Below are 15,643 nucleotides of genomic sequence, written 5' to 3'. Positions count from 1 at the left end.
TTTAGTTAAGTTTTATATTCATTTCAAAACGAAAACTTGGGCAAAATTAACTGCGCACATTTATATGCAGCTAACATACTCCAAGGGAATAAAACCTCTCCCGATATAAAACGTTTTCTTAAAAAAAAAAAAAAAAAAAAAAAAAAAAAAAAAATTCCCCACAATTTTTAGCAGGACATATAGACACTGTACTGTCACTCTACCTTTAAACAAAATGCAACTGATGTTTGCTAAGAAATGATTTTTATTAAAAGTACTCTGCTAGTACTTATGCAATGACATAATTTTAGCTAAATATTGTCCACCGCCACAATTCGTATGACCAAATTCACATTACCAAATTTTAGGCCTTGACAGAGCCTAAATGTTTCAGTCATTTCAGACCAATAACTTAATCCTGTTTTCACATATCTTACACTGGCCTACCAATAGCTCTCCATTCCTGTCAATACTTTCCATTCTGCAAAAGCAGGGCTCCATCCCCATCCTTAATGAAAATCAGTCTGTTGTACCTGAAACTGCAAAGATTAATGCTTTTCAACAACCACTAACTTTTGAAGCCCGAAGGCCTAACTTTTAGACACCTAAAGCTATACGCTGTTAAAATTCTTGAGCTTCTATCTTATTCAACAAGCTGACTCAGTAAATTTAATACACTGTATGAAAAAAGCTAACGTATCTACATTCTAAAGCTGGAGTAAACCCCTCTTGCTGGCATTTTGGATATCAGCTGGTAAAATACACTTGACATTCTACACAAACCAGTAAAATTAACAATACCAAAAAGTGTCAGAGGACCTGAAACCTAAAAAAGGTGAGCAGCAATTCTAGCATCACAACAATACTTAAATTTCAAGCATGAACTGAAGTTTTAACTCTGCAATCTTCACTTGCTACACATAATACCCTTGAACCTACACGACATTGTCATATGGGATCAAAAACTACTCAATCTCCATTCTATGTCTATGACAAGAGCACCGAACATTAAATGCTACTGAAGTGCAAATTTCAAGCCCTATCCTACATCACCCCATAGGGAGAGAAAAAGGTAAATATAACAAAGATCTAGTAAGAACGCCTTATAAGGTATATTACGGCACTATTGATTTCAAACTACAAAACTTCTAAATACAGTTCAAAGTTGTAAATAACTTAAGTTTAAACATTAACAAAACTACTTTTTGCCCTCAACGTGCACCATATATACTGAAAATGATTCTGCTTCTAAAGTTATGCAAATCAGTCATATTTTAAAAGAATCTATCAATGCAACCCAGGAAACTAAAACAATCACTGCAAGATTCTGATGCAATATGCGTACGTGCAACACTAATTTTCATTTTATTCTCATCTATTACACCCTTGGTCTAGGGCCTAAGCCAAGATTTAATCGAAATATGCTCAACCTCAAAGCGTCTACTTTTTTGTTCATTTAGGAGACCGACTACCGAGCTCGCTAATCAACTAACAGTGTACTGTATTCTGTATTAACGGACAATAGCCCTCAGGAAGAGACCACATAGACAGTCTAAGAAAGCAATCGGTGCCTTGACACTTGCAACCAGGCAAGAGTTCCGTCTAGCCGAACACACCCTAGGTTGAACACACAGAAGAGAAACACAAATTATATGACCTAACAACCTGACCAGGGTTAAATGTTATAGTCACCCAAACTACGGACATTTTCGCATCTGTCTACTCCCACGTTCTAAGAGAGTGACAGAAAGGCAAAGAGGAGCAGCCGCAGAAATGGATACAGGTCAAGTCTAAGTCGAATCCATCCTCTTGATATCTCCTTTTGTTTCTGCTAACGATCTCTTTGATGATGGCTGTCATGTCTGGGAGCCTGTGGCTGAAGAAAAAGGAGGAGATAGATGGCAGAAGCTGCTGGTGGCGGGGCTTCTTCTGCAGGATGGAAATGGCTCTGGACTTGGCGGTAGCTGATGCCCCTCGCTCTGCTGCCGCTTGGCTCTGGACCGCAGCCGGGTAATGGCTGCTGCGACGGCTGCTGGATGGTTGCAGCGACTGGGCCTGCTTCTCCTCAGCAGCCAGAGGCCTGGCAGCGGCGGCAGCGGAATGGGGAGAAGACGAATAATCCTCGGAACGGCTGCCTCCTCCGGCGGCCTCCGGAGCCCGGGCCACGGGGGGTGCGGCGGCGGCGGAGGGGAGGTTTAAAACCGGCCCGGGTCCCTGGATGTGCCGCCGCCGCCGCCGCCGTGTTGGAGGCAGTAGAAGGGGAGAGACCAACTCTCCGGCGTTCCCAGCCCTGGAAATGGTGACAGGCGACTCAGACCCCCTCCTCGGAGCTGCAGCCGCCGCGGCCGCCGCCGCCGCCGCCGCCGCCGCCGCCGCTTTTCCCCCCCGCTCCAGGAGCGGGAGGTGCCGCCGCCGCCGCCGCGCCTCAGCCGGCTCCCGCCCGAGCCCACGGCTTCCACCTTCCCTTTCAGGAGAAGCCAAGGAAGAGGCTGCACGGTTAGAAGAGACGAAGAGGAGGCGAGAAACGCCGCCGCTGCCGCCGCCGCAGGCCGGCCGGCTCCCCGAGGGCGCTGCCCCCGCGGCTGCTCACAGGCGCTGAGAGGGGCTCCGGGCCGCGGCCGCCGCCGTCTCTCATCTCCCTCGCCTGAGCCCGGCCTCGCCTCACAGCGGCTCAACTCTCAAACTTCCATCATGGCTGCAGCTTCCGAGCGGAGAGAACTGAGCGCAGTCGCGTCCCGGCGCCCGAGCCCGTATCCTGCCGCAGTGCACAAAGAGTCCCGCCACATCACCGTCCGCCGGCCTGCCCGCCCCCTCCGCCGCCGCGCCGGGAGACCTGGCGCCTCCGGAGACCGAAGGGAGGCGGGTGGCGAGCGAGAGGCCGACGGGACCGTGCCGGGGGAGGGAAAGGCACCACCGGGGCGGTAGGAGGGGGCAGGAGCTGAAGCCCCAGGTGAGAGGGCAGAGCCCCCAAGCCGCAGGCTCTACTGAGCATGCCCAGTGTGGCTGCAGGGGGCTAGCTCTGGTCGGTTCCGAGCCGCCCGCCCGCAGCTGCACTTGCCGCGGCTGCTTTTGCAGCAACGCTAGGCGAGGATAACGAGCTAAACCTCGGCCTCTGCCCAGAAACGCAGCCGGAGGCAGGGTAGGCTGTTGCGGGGCGGGGGAGGAGGACTGATGATGAAAGCTGAGATGGGTGCGTAGAGCAGTGTCACTGACTCGAGTCTGAGGTTACCTGTGCACAGGTGGAAAGAACCAGGTGGCCACACTAGTCAGTTTATAGGGAAATGCAGAATACCCTCCCCGCCCCCCGTCTCTGCCCCTGGATTTCCGCGGCGTGACCTCCATTCGCTCTCTCCTTTTGCACCGTTGTCGGATCACAATCCTTCGCAGAGATTTGACTGTAGCAGTCTTTGCCTAGATATCTCCCCCACACCCCCCCGTGTCCTCAAGGTGTCAGTCTTAGCACAAAGAGCAACCTGCTATTGTGTCTCTACCGTGTATCACCTCATCCGGCTCCCTTGCAGCTCCCCACCTCTCGCTTCCCCTGGTAACGGCTCGTTTGCCCTACAAATGAAAGCTCTCAGCCGACCGTGCTGAACGTGAACACATCGCCCTTGAATTTCCACGGCCCAAAGGGCACCTATTTAAATGAACTGCACGGGGATCCCCGTCAGTGGGACGCACCCCGCAGCACTCTCCTGAGCCCGCTCCGGTGCCCCCAGGATAGTCGAGCATCTTTTCCCATCAGACAGACTCCAACTCAGTTCGCCGCGTCGGACTCCAGCTCGGTCCTTAGAGACCGCCTAGCCCCGCCCCTTCTTGGCCGCCGTGAAAACCCGGCAGGATGGATCGCCCGGGGCCAGGCTCCACGCGCCCCGGCCAGACCGTGCGCGTTCGGGGTTACCGGGCCGAGTGGAAAGTACGGAACGGTAAGAAGCTGCAGCCCAGCGAGTGGGCGGAGCGAGGAGACCTAGGAGGCTTCAAAAGGGGGTGGAAGGATACATGGGCCTCAGTCGGAACTACTTTTCGAAGGAGGTCACGTGAGTTCCTAGTTGGGGAACTTTCCAAATTCCCACTCCCCAGTGATACCTCCGGAGGCAACCACTCTTCCTTTGCTCAGGGTGCTCTCGCCGGGTGCAGGCAGCGGGACCCCGGCCTTTCCCTCGCCGCGGCGGAAACAGGGGTTTGGACGAGCCTTCCGAAGGAGCGCTGTCGGGGCTGGCGCTTGGGGAGCTGGTTACACAAGCACCCACATACAAACACGTGCCCCCGCCTCCCCGCCTGCTGGCTGCCGCCGATTCTTACGGAACGCGGGGAGAATCCCCAAGCTGGTCCCTTGCCTGCTACCCTAAGTTCCCAAGCTGGTCCCTTGCCTGCTACTCCTTGCCTGCTACCCTAAGAGCAAGCCAAAGGACCGAGACCTGAGACTCTGCTCTAGGTCGACCTACACTGCGCCTTCCCAAATGTGGGAAAAGGAGCTGGGCGCTAGGGGTCTCGGTCCTCCGCCTGGCTGATGCCCTGCCCCGTAGGACGAACCCTTTGCTTCTGTGCTCGCGGGTTATCTCCTGCTGCAGCCCGGAGCTTGCATTCTCCGTTGTTGCAACAGACGTCGAGTCACTACCCCTGAGCTGGTGAGCGTGCCCCACCTACTGTAGACTCAGCTAAGTGACTTATCTGGTCTGAGAACCTACTCCATGGCGGTCAGCCCAGAACTAACCTGTCAAGTCTGCTTGCAGCCCCGATTGGGCTGACCTGTCGCCGTGAGAGAGCTGGTTCAAAAATGCTGAGAATTGGATCGCACTCATTTTACTTCGCACTCCAGCAGTCAAGGACTACAAAGCAAGTAGTCGACCCGCTTAAAGAGAATGAGCATCAACACCCGTCTAGGATATTATTGTTTTTTCATTTCCCTTAGGAAGTAGAACTCCAAATGACAATATGAGTCAAAAAATATCTAACGAGACCTAGGTTGAAGAACAGAATTGTTTTTCAAAATTTGAGAGAGTGCGAATCAATCTGCATGTGTGTTCAGTAATTGTGAGTAGGTGCCTAGGAAAGTCTGAAGAGGATTTATGCTGTATTTGAGAAAGAGGACTGTATAATGTGCACGTAGTAGTTGCAGGCAACCTCTGAAAACTAGACACCCCAAGAGACCTAGCGCAGAAAGCCACAGGCCATTACCTAACTCCGGGACTACTAATTAAACCTGGACTATTTACAGTGTTCTTAGAGATCTCTGAGGCTCCATAAAACTTTGCACTTATATACAGCATTTAAGATAGCTCTGCAGGAGTTCACAACCTGCTGAAGCTTCAGTGTTGATATTTATTGAAGTTTGGTTTTGTGCATACTTCTGGTCAGCTCGGGAAAGCCAAGGACACAGGGGAAAAGGAAATGGAAAGCAACCAGAAAAGAATAAGAGAAAGGCCTCCAGTTGGTTTCCAAAGATGCAGATTCTGTCCACATAGCCTAGAGTGAACTACAGATTTCATTATTTTACAAATAACCAAGGATAAGGAGTTCATGATGTCTAGGTGTTCTATTAGATTGCATGGTAAAAAACGGCTGTGCTAGCCGGGCACGGTGGCTCAAGCCTGTAATCCCAGCACTTTGGGAGGCTGAGGCGGGTGGATCACGAGGTCGAGAGATCAAGACCATCCTGGTCAACAAGGTGAAACCCCGTCTCTACTAAAAATACAAAACATTAGCTGGGCATGGTGGTGTGTGCCTGTAATCCCAGCTACTCGGGAGGCTGAGGCAGGAGAATTGCCTGAACCCAGGAGGCGGAGGTTGCGGTGAGCCGAGATCGCGCCATTGCACTCCAGCCTGGGTAACAAGAGTGAAACTCTGTCTCCAAAAAAAAAAAAAAAAAAAAAAAAAAAACGGCTGTGCTTATCAACTAGCGTGTGGTAGAAAAAGGCGAAATGAAGATGAACCTTTAAAAGGGGAGTAGATTAGGGAAGGGTAAAATGTCTCACATTTGTTTCTCAGGTTGCTGATCTTGTCCCCAGAGTCCCTGTTATTAGCATTGCCCTACCCTGCCCCTCCCCTCAAGCCTACCCTAAGTGACAATTAGTATCATAGCATTTGAGAACCTCTGAAATCCGCTTTCATGGAAGAAAATGAAACAAGGTGCATTCCTATTCCTGGTGTGAGAGGATCCTCTTCGATTCCATGGCAGAGTTACTCTGGAGCAGAGAGGATTTGCATCACCAGCATTAAAGTGCTGGAATATGAGACCAGCCTATAAGTACTTCCATCTGGCTAAAGAAAAAAATGGAAAATGGTTTGCTGCTTCTCTAAACATCAGGTCCCTCTACTTCTCTCTAGTGGTATATGAAAGGATCATCAATGTTGGCAGATATTTGGCCATCCTGACAGCAACATCAGGTGGTTATTAGAAGCTGCTGAATAAAATCCTCCTCCTGTACCTAGTGTTTCTGAAAGAAATACTGATGCATCCTTTTCCAATTTTTTTGTTTTTCTTTACCTTTCTCCCTAAATGGCTGGCTCTATCTAAAGTAAAGAAAGTTTCAAAAATACATATATTTTTAAGTTCAATTGAAAATACCTGCTTGGCTGTACATATATTACAATACACTGGTCTCCAAGCACTTCAGTTCTTTACCTGTCTGGATTCAGAACCAGAATGCCATAGTGAGAAGTAGAAGCTTGTAACAAAGGGAGAATTATATAAAGCTTCAGGATGACTACGTAGAATAATTAGTGAGCATGATAAACCAGCTTTAATTACAGTTTCTAACAGCTAATTCCAAAACTCTATTTTTACTAAGCCAAAATAATGTCCAAGTAAACTTTCTTATTTTCTTTGATAAGCAAAATGACCAGCAACTTGATGTGGATAATATAAATACGTGATGTGCTCTTTGTAGGTCCTCTGTTAAAATGTCTTTTGTGTAAACACTCTGATTGTTATAGTGCCTTTCTCGTCTCCCACACACTGACCTTTCAAAAAGGGATCTAACTCAATGGCTTTAATTTTTAAACAATCTTCTCTATTTCTGTTTACTGTTTTATAAAAATATAATAATCATTGGATTGAATTTAAGCCCATTCTGCCAAGGGTCTTGGCAGAGGTTTCCCCATCATTTCATTTATCCTAATAACAACCATTATTGTTATTTCAATAATGATAATTTTCTGAAGACATTCTCCAAAAGGCGATACTGTGGGTCATACAAGGAACTACATTCTAAAAGAGAATTTTCCATTATTGTCTACAAGCTTCCCATGTCCCAAATCTCTCCTGAAGCTATTTCAGATGGCACGGTGTCATCTTTCACATCTTGTTAGAGAGATGTGCTGTATGAAATCATCATTCTCAGAAAAATAAGGGTTTAGTTGGTTGCTCCTGAGAACCACAGAGCAGACCAAGGAATCGCTGTGTCCAAGTGACATTCAGAAATTTTGTCTTAGACCATGGAGCAATGAAAATAAAAAAGACCTAACATGACAAGACAGCTTTGACTGTATTAGTCTCCAAGCTAACATTGGCTACCAGTTATTCCCCCTAATACTAACTAACTCTAGCCATGTGGAACACATAGTTTGCTTTTCAGACCTTCCAATAATAGTAAAAGGTAATTCCCATATACTAGCAAATGTTGGGACACCTACCAGGTGCTTCATAGAATAGCCCAGAATTTTTTTTTTTTTTTGAGATGGAGTTTTTCTTTGTTCCTGATGATCTCAGCTCACTGCAACCTCTGCAGAATAGCCCAAATTTGTCTAGTAGAAGGACACTAAGAAGGAGCCAAGACCCTGCTCTGCCTAACTCCTACAATTTTCCTCTTCAAAACATCCTTCTGGCCTCTGAGGCATCACAAAAAAAGCACCTTTTTCAAAGAGAAAATGCATGGGACAGATAGCCCTGGACCATGAAAAAAGGCAGACTGACAGCTTATCTGCTTTTTCTTTATTTCTTTTCCCTTATTAAGACTCCACACTCCATTTAAAGGATCTTTTTTGTCCATCCTCTTGAGGGTAGGGAATATTATCTTGATTCATTTATTTAATGATTTAATCAACAAATATTTGGGAGCCTATTATGTGGCAGTATTGTTCTAAGCTCTATGGACAGAGCAGTGACTACTATGGCATATAGTGTTCACCGTCATGGAATTTAGTCTGCACTGAAAACTTGACTTCTTTGGCTGACATTGTTACAACCTCTTCCCGGCCCACAGAGAAAAGGTAAAGCAATAAAAATACCCTGACATTTGATAATTGTTTTGTTTTGTTTTTGAGACAGAATCTCACTCCATTGCCCAGGCTGGAGTGCAGTGGCATGATCTCAGCTCACTGAAACCTCTGTTTTCAGCCTCTGGAGTAGCTGGGATGACAGGCATGTGCCACCATGCCTGGCTAATTTTTTGTATTTTTAGTAGGGATGGGTTTTTGCCATGTTGGCCAGGCTGGTCTTGAACTCCTGGCCTCAAGGGATCATCCTGCCTCTGCTTCCCAAAGTGCTGAGCTTACAGGCATGAGTCACTGCACCTGGCTGGGTAATTGTTTTCAGTTATCTATTGCTGCATAACAAATTACCTTGAAACTTTCTGCTTTCTTCCTCTTGGGATGCAGGCACTGTGTAAAGCATATTGGGCTGGACCACTGAATGATGAGCAACCACAGCAAGAAAGGAGTTCTTAACCATTTTAGCCACTTTAACTGAGATCCCAGACATGTTGGAAGCCATCTTGGACATTCCAGACCCAGCCAGACTCATCCCTAAATAAAGCACATGTCTGACCCAAACTGTTATCATGGGGGCCACTTAAAACAGTGGCTCAAAACAATTACCACCATTTATTTTCTCACAATTCTGCAACTGGGGAAGGCCACGGCTGGGCAGGTTGGCTCCCCCATGACATCAGTTAGGGTCAGACATGCTTTACTCAGCAGTGAATTTGCTTGGGTCTGGAATATCCAAGATGGTTTCCTGCATGCCTGGGACCTCAGCTGGAGTAGCTAAAAAATGTTTAGGAGTCTCCTTTCTTGGTGTGGTTGCTCATTATTCAGTGGTCCAGCCCAATCTTCTTTACACAGTGCCTGGATCCCAAGAAGAATACAGCAGAAACAACAGGGTCTCTTAAATCCTGGTTCAGAAGTCCCAGAATGTCACTTCCACTGCATTCTCTTGGCCAAGCAAGTCACAAGGACAGCCCAGATTCAAAAAGAAAGGAAAGAGACTCTATTCCTTGATGGAAGTAGTGGCTGGGATAAAAGAATTTGTTGCCAGTCAATTTGGGGAACAGTCTGTCATAATCCATCCTCCAGCTATAACAGTATCTGTATGTACATATGTGGACACACACACACACACCCCCCCCCCCATACAGAATACACTCACTTCCTTTCTCCAGAACTATCATTCTGTATAGTATCTGTGTTAAGGTTCAGGATCTAGTAATACTAGACCCAGATGTGGATGAGGCATTTCAGACGTAGCTTCTCTTCATCTGGAGTCCTGTTAACTAAAAGACAAGTTACATATACAACATACAATGCTGAAAAAGGGATAGGATAACTGCAGTAGACATGCCTGTTTGAAAATGGGAAAAATGGAAGGCATATAGCAGTCATTAGTTCATAGCAATTCTGAAATCCGGCCAAGCACTGTCACCGGTCCTCTGCGAATCAAGTTTTCCATTACTGCCTAGGTTGGCCTTCCTCAGAATAGTTTCCCAATGCATTGTTCTCAATAGCTCTTAGCTCCACCCTCTGGGGTCTAGACTAGGACCTCTGAATCAATTTTCCTTTTTCATAAGGAACTGCCTTCCTTTTACAGTTGAATAACTCTCTCAGCCTGCTTCCTGCCCAAAGAAAGTTGTGGGCTTGGAAGGTTTTTTCATTTTGAACTGTCTCTTCCTTAGTCCAAGCTAGTGCAGTTTTATCCATGTAACTCTATAGTTTTGTGACTCTTACTGGAGTTCACTTTTTGCCCACAAAGCAACATCTATAATTCTTTCAAAAACAAACCTCTCTGCCTACAGTCCTAGCACTTTGGGAGGCCAAGGTGGGAGGATTGCTTGAGGCCAGCAGTTTGAGACCAGCCTAAGAAACATAGCGAGACTCTGTCTCTGAAAAAAATTAAAAATTAAAATTAAAAAAACCTCTATCTACTGTGGACTTGTAGATGTGGCTACTGTGGGACAGCCCTTAAGATTCTTAGAAGACCTTTTGTGTAGATGTGAGACAGTATCTTAAATATTTTCGAGGTCTTAGCACCTTGATAGGATCTTTACCTTGAGGCCAATTCTACAGGCAGGGCCTTGAGGCCATTTCTTACTTTAAGAGTCTTTCTGGCATAAAGAGACTCTGCTTAAAAATGAAATAGTTCCTTTTTTAATACATCTCTGTCTCTTGTGATATCATCATATATCACTTGTGTATCCTTGTACATCCCTAAAAGAAGCAAACTGACACCTGAACATTCAGCCTGAATATTGCCAAATCCGCAAGTTTATTAGGTACACTCTCTGTCTTCTATGTTTTACCATACATTTGGCAACAAGGGCTTTCAAACATTTTGCTGCTACTAACATGATTTTTCCAACTTTCATAGCAATTTTCTCACTGCTCTTAACGGCCTTTATTATGAGTCTTTTCCCCAGACTAAGGAGACATATCAACTAAGTTCAAGTGTGGGAACCTGGCTTAAATCTTGGAACAGAAAAAGAACATCACTAGAAAAACAAGTGAATTTCATATAAGGTTTGCACTTTGTGTTAATTTCCTGGTTTTGATCATTGTTCTGTGGCTATTAATAAGTTATTGGCCAGGAACAGTGGCTCATGCCTGTAATGCTGATTCTTTAGGAGGCTAAAGCAGGAGGATGGCTTGAACCCAGGAGTTCAAGATCAGCCTGGACAACATAGTGAGAGCCCTATCTGTTGAAAGCAGGAATTTTTTTTGGTGGGCGCAGAGTCTCACTCTGTTGCTCAGGTTGAAGTGCAACAGTGCAATCTCAGCTCACTGCAACCTCTACCTCTTGGGTTCAAACGATTCTTCTAGCTCAGCCTCCTGAGTAGCTAGGATTACAGATGCATGCCACTACACACAGCTAATTTTTGTATTTTTAGTAGAGATGGGGTTTCATCATGTTGGCCAGGCTGGTCTTGAACTCCTGGCCTCAAGCAATCCACCCACCTCAGCCTCCCAAAGTGCTGAGATTACAGGTGTGAGCCACCATGTCTGGCCAAGACCCCCATGTCTTAAAAAAAAGTTATCAATACTAGAGCTTCTGGATAAAAAGTATACATAAACTCCACACCAGGCCAGGCATGGTGGTTCACTCCTGTCATTTAAGTGCTTTGGGATGCCAGGCGGGTAGATTGCTTGAGCTCAGGAGTTTGGCACTAGCCCGGGCAACATGGAAAACCTTGTCTCTACAAAAAATACAAAAATTAGCTGGGCATGGTGGTATGTGCCTGTAGTCCCAGCTACTTGGGAAGCTGAGATAGGAAGATCACCTGAGCCCCAGAAGGTCAAAGCTGCAGCTGCAGTGAGCAGTGATCATATCACTGTATTCCAGCCTGGTGGAGTGAGACCTTGTGTCCAAAAAAACAAAAAATCCATGTAATTTTTGCAACTCTTTTGTAAGTCTAAAATTCTTTGCAGGCTGTACCCAGTGGCTCACACTTGAAATCCCAGCACTTTGGGAGGCTAAGTCAGGCAGATCACTTGAGGTCAGCAGTTTTGAGACCAGACTGGCCAATATGGTGATACCCTGTCTCTGCTAAAAATATAAACATTAGCCGGGCATGGTGGCACATGCTTGTAATCCCAGCTATTTGGAAGGCTGAGGCAGGAGAATAACGAACTTGGGAGGTGGAGGTTGAAGTGAGTCAAGATTGTGCCACTGCACTCTAGCCTGGGTGACAGAGCAAGGCTCCACCTCAAAAAAAAAATTCTTTTAAAATAAAATATTTACAAACCAAATTAGCTAGACATGGTGGCTCATGCCTAAAATCCCAGCATTTTGGGAGGCTGAGAGAAAAGGATCGCCTGAGGCCAAGCAACATAGCAAGACCGAAGTCTCTACAAAAAAGAAATAATTAGCTGGGCATGGTGGCATGTGCCTGTAGTTCTACTGGGGAAGCTTGAATCAAAGAAAGATTCAAGGGAGGGGAAACAGACTCCACCTCTTTTTGGTGGGACGGTGGCATGCGTGTACAGGCATGGAGGAATTCTTGGTGGCCATCTTCTACAATGACCCTAATCCTCTCCCCTATAATATCCCCCAAAACGGACCATTTTACATGGTTCTTCTCTCAGGTAAGTTCTGCCTAGAATATCTGTTATTTAACTATCAGCTGACAATTTGATTAGCAACTGGATGTTTTCAGTTGTTTTCTATTTTGCTCGTTAATCTTCTAGTTTCTTAATTTGCTTGCTCATCTATTCTACATTCATAATTCTACTGTAGGACTAATGTATTTCCCAAAAGATTCATTAAAATTCAGTGAAATAAAACAAAAGTGATAATATATATACATGTGTTCGCATACATATAAATTATCTGGAAGAATAAACAAGAGATGAGATAACACATTATCTCTGAGGGCAGGATGGAGAGGGAAGGCTTCCAAGGGAGAGGAATTTTTCATTTATTCCTTTTTATATGGTTCAAAGGTTATTTACAATGATTATTATTTTTATAAGGTAGAAAGGTGATTTCATCCATTAGAATTAAAACAAAAAATATGTCTATTATCAAGAAATTATTAAATAATCAGGAAAGAAGTTTGATTTAATTTTATTTTAAAATAAATGAGCACCCCAAAGAATTTCCAGAATTTAAGGATAAAGGTCTGTTTGGTGTTTGCTGGACCATAGAAATATATGGGAATATCTGCCATAAATGCTACATAGTAGAGATGCTGTGTGGTAGACAGGCTGTATCTTATCCTGAATACCCTCTCTTCCTCAGATCAATGATCCTGACCAAATCTATTTTTCACTCTTTATGCTATTTAATAACTTTTGCTTCTCAAAGAAAATGTCCTCCAAAAATAATCATATGACACCACAGTTCTCCCATCTTCTTCCATTGAAGATAGTGGCAGACTGCTTTATCATCAGTTCATAAGAGCTAGAAAAAACTTCATAGTTCACCAATCTCATTTTACAAATGAAGAAACTTAGGCCAAAGGGTTTATATGCCCCAGATTACATAGCAGCTCAGTGAGGTATTCTCAGTTGGAGCCTGAAGAATTTCCTGATAACCCATCAGTGAATATGATGGGAAGAAAGTCTAGCTTTTATAGAAACCTAAACGAATTAGTAGAAATTTGACTAGAGATGGCCTTTAATGACCTTTTCAAGGCTTGGAAAGGAGTGAACAAAGAAAACAAGGAGACTGCTTAAGTAGAGATGATAAATAGCGGTTTGGATAGAGAAAAACAGGAATAAGTGAATGAATGAGTCCAGATGTTCACTCTCTAACCTTAAATGTCCTGAAATTAGCCCATGATGCTTAGCACCTTAAGGATCAAACATGAAAACATGAATTGCCACATGTTGCAAATTTGTTTCTCCTCAGTTCCTAAGACAACTGAGAGAGTGTCTTTCAGACAAGAATATAAGGGAGGCAGCCATTATGTGTGGACTGAAGACAGAAAAGGGACTGTGAGGCCTGTGCTCTTTTGAAAGGAAGGAAAACACCAAACCCACAGGGAGCAAGGAGAACGCTGCCACCTGCTGAAGAGTTGGAGTCAATGAAAATACTGCCATACAGTTAGAGTCAGCACTTTCATTATGGCTCAAAATGAGTTAGAGAAACTCTTTGCAGTCTGAGGCAGGTCAGTGCTGAGAGAAAGCTTAATTCTAGATTTCATCAGGCCAATTTGTGCTGGAGAAAGGTTAGTTTGTCTCTGGTATGAGGTGGTAGAGGTCTGCATATCTGCTTCCCTTTCTTGCACAAATATGCTTATTAGCTTTGGATTTTTCACCAAAACCTAAATCTCAAAATACTAACATATTCTTGGTTGAATCTAGATAAAAGTGATATAAGAAAAAGCAATACAAGGAACTTTATTCAACTAATACATGCACTAAGTTAAAAATTCTGTGGGGCTCACCACTATCCTTCCCCAGATAAGTGGCTTTTTTTCCCCTTTCCATTTTTTCCTCTTCTATTCATATGCAAATATATACACACACACCAAGAACAACTTTGAGAGAGGGTTGAAAGTTCCCAGTCCCCTGTATAAGGCCTCAGTCTTTCCCGCTTTTCATCCATCCTTCCACTCTCCTTTCTCCTGCCCTCTCTTGCCATTCTTTCTTCCAATCCCTATTTTCTTTCTCCTGACCTATTTCAAGATTCCCCTTATTAATATACAAGAAACTGATATGACTGAGAGATCCCATGGGAAGATGACATACACAGGACTGCCAAGTTATGCAACTGCAAGGGCCACAATTGATATCATATGTGATGCTGTTGTTTTGTGCCTTTTGATTTTTCAACCATATAAATGTGTAGTAACTTTAATTTATATTTAATCTTTTTGAATCTAACGATGGTCCCCAATGGTAGACCACTGTTTAATTTCATGGTTACACTAAATAATAAAGCAGTTCTAGACCCAGCCCAGTTAAAAGTCTCTTATTAAATAATGTTTTAGGATCAACAGAATAAGTTCTAAAAATACTCCTATTGTGATTTAGATTTTTTTGTCTTGTAGGAACTTCAGAAACAATACCACAGAAAAACCTAAGGTTATCAGAGCTAATTTAGGAGGGAAATTTTATCTTTTCTAAATACAACACAACAGTTCTGTTTTGTAGATTTCGGTTACTTAATTGTACTAACTTTGTTACTTTTCTTTTTCTTTCTTTTTATTTTTTTGAGATGGAGTGCTCAGGCTAGAGTGCAGTGGGGCAATCTTGACTCACTGCAACCTCCGCCTCCCAAATTCAAGTGATTCTCCTGCCTCAGCCTCCTAAGTAGTTGGGACTACAGGTGCACACCAATATATGGGGCTAATTTTTGTACTTTTAGTAGAGATGGGGTTTCACCATATTGACCAGGCTGGTCTTGAACTGTTGACCTTAAGTGATCCACCTGCCTCAGCCTCCTAAAGTGCTGGGATTACAGGTGTGAGCCACTGCACTTGGCTTACATGTTTACATTTCTTAAAGGTACAAGTTTGCATTGCAGGGAACCCTAAAGAAAAAGGAAGTCTGTAAGTAAAGTCATGGTATTTGAAAATTAATTTGGGAATATTTCAAATTGTTAACATAAATTTTATAAAGTCAGGGAACTGGAAGAAAGCTAATGGATAGAAACAGATCATTTTCAGAGAAAAAAAAAACTTCATTTACATACATGGCTCCGAGTCATAAGTCTTATCTGAAATTTCTTTTCTGGACATGGTATCTTTGTCTTGGCTAGCTTCCAGGATGCAGCCCCAGGCCACCGGCTGCTGCAGCTCATGGGACCACTCTTTTCTTATATCACCTGTTGAAACAAGTAGGAGGGAGGACTTAATTAAGATGTGCCTTATTCTTGTGTTCTTATAGACTTGTTCATTGTAAAATAGGATTGTCTGCATTTCAAATCTTGTTTACTTTACAATGTTGTGGCATTTTCCTATTAACTGGTCAACTTTTCCTTATGACTTGAATTTGTCAAATTAAATGT

The 15,643-nt window shown here is 44.3% G+C and overlaps 2 protein-coding genes, 1 long non-coding RNA gene and 1 pseudogene across 6 annotated transcripts in view; 1 reads left to right on the top strand and 3 right to left on the bottom strand.

Moving 5' to 3' along the window:
* The window catches only part of PTEN (phosphatase and tensin homolog), a 102,913-nt gene extending 100,366 nt beyond the window's left edge, over window positions 1-2,547 (bottom strand). The window contains exon 1 of one of the 3 annotated variants that reach the window (XM_074382534.1): window positions 1,761-2,547. In XM_074382534.1, coding sequence (XP_074238635.1) covers window positions 1,761-1,839 — 79 coding nt within the window. In that variant the 5' untranslated portion in view covers window positions 1,840-2,547. The remainder of the gene's footprint in view (window positions 1-1,760) is intronic. The other 2 variants (XM_074382533.1, XM_074382535.1) reach the window with 2 other exon arrangements.
* LOC141580617 (PTEN upstream open reading frame MP31-like) lies at window positions 2,478-2,997 on the bottom strand (annotated as a pseudogene).
* A 278-nt stretch (window positions 2,998-3,275) lies between these two features.
* KLLN (killin, p53 regulated DNA replication inhibitor) lies at window positions 3,276-5,771 on the top strand. The gene is made up of 2 exons (XM_003922536.3): window positions 3,276-4,295; window positions 4,327-5,771. Exons 1-2 carry the CDS (start codon window positions 3,821-3,823, stop codon window positions 4,488-4,490), a joined length of 639 nt encoding a protein of 212 aa, XP_003922585.2. The 5' UTR covers window positions 3,276-3,820; the 3' UTR covers window positions 4,491-5,771.
* Window positions 5,769-15,643, bottom strand: part of LOC141580618 (uncharacterized) — a 41,548-nt gene continuing 31,673 nt past the window's right edge. For both annotated transcript variants that reach the window (XR_012512876.1, XR_012512877.1), the window contains one exon: window positions 5,769-15,460. This is a non-coding gene — a long non-coding RNA (uncharacterized LOC141580618). The remainder of the gene's footprint in view (window positions 15,461-15,643) is intronic.

This window comes from Saimiri boliviensis, chromosome 12 (assembly GCF_048565385.1).
Source record: "Saimiri boliviensis isolate mSaiBol1 chromosome 12, mSaiBol1.pri, whole genome shotgun sequence".
Taxonomy (NCBI): Eukaryota; Metazoa; Chordata; class Mammalia; order Primates; family Cebidae; genus Saimiri; species Saimiri boliviensis.
Note: the sequence above shows the minus strand (reverse complement) of the source record. Positions and strands in the feature narration are given on the sequence as shown.

Bases quoted from the DNA above. Each gene is read 5' to 3' on its own strand.
- KLLN (XM_003922536.3), top strand. From the start codon at position 3,821: ATGGATCGCCCGGGGCCAGGCTCCACGCGCCCCGGCCAGACCGTGCGC. The intron at 4,296-4,326 runs ATCCCCAAGCTG...GCCTGCTACCCT, and splicing joins TCTTACGGAACGCGGGGAGA to AAGTTCCCAAGCTGGTCCCT.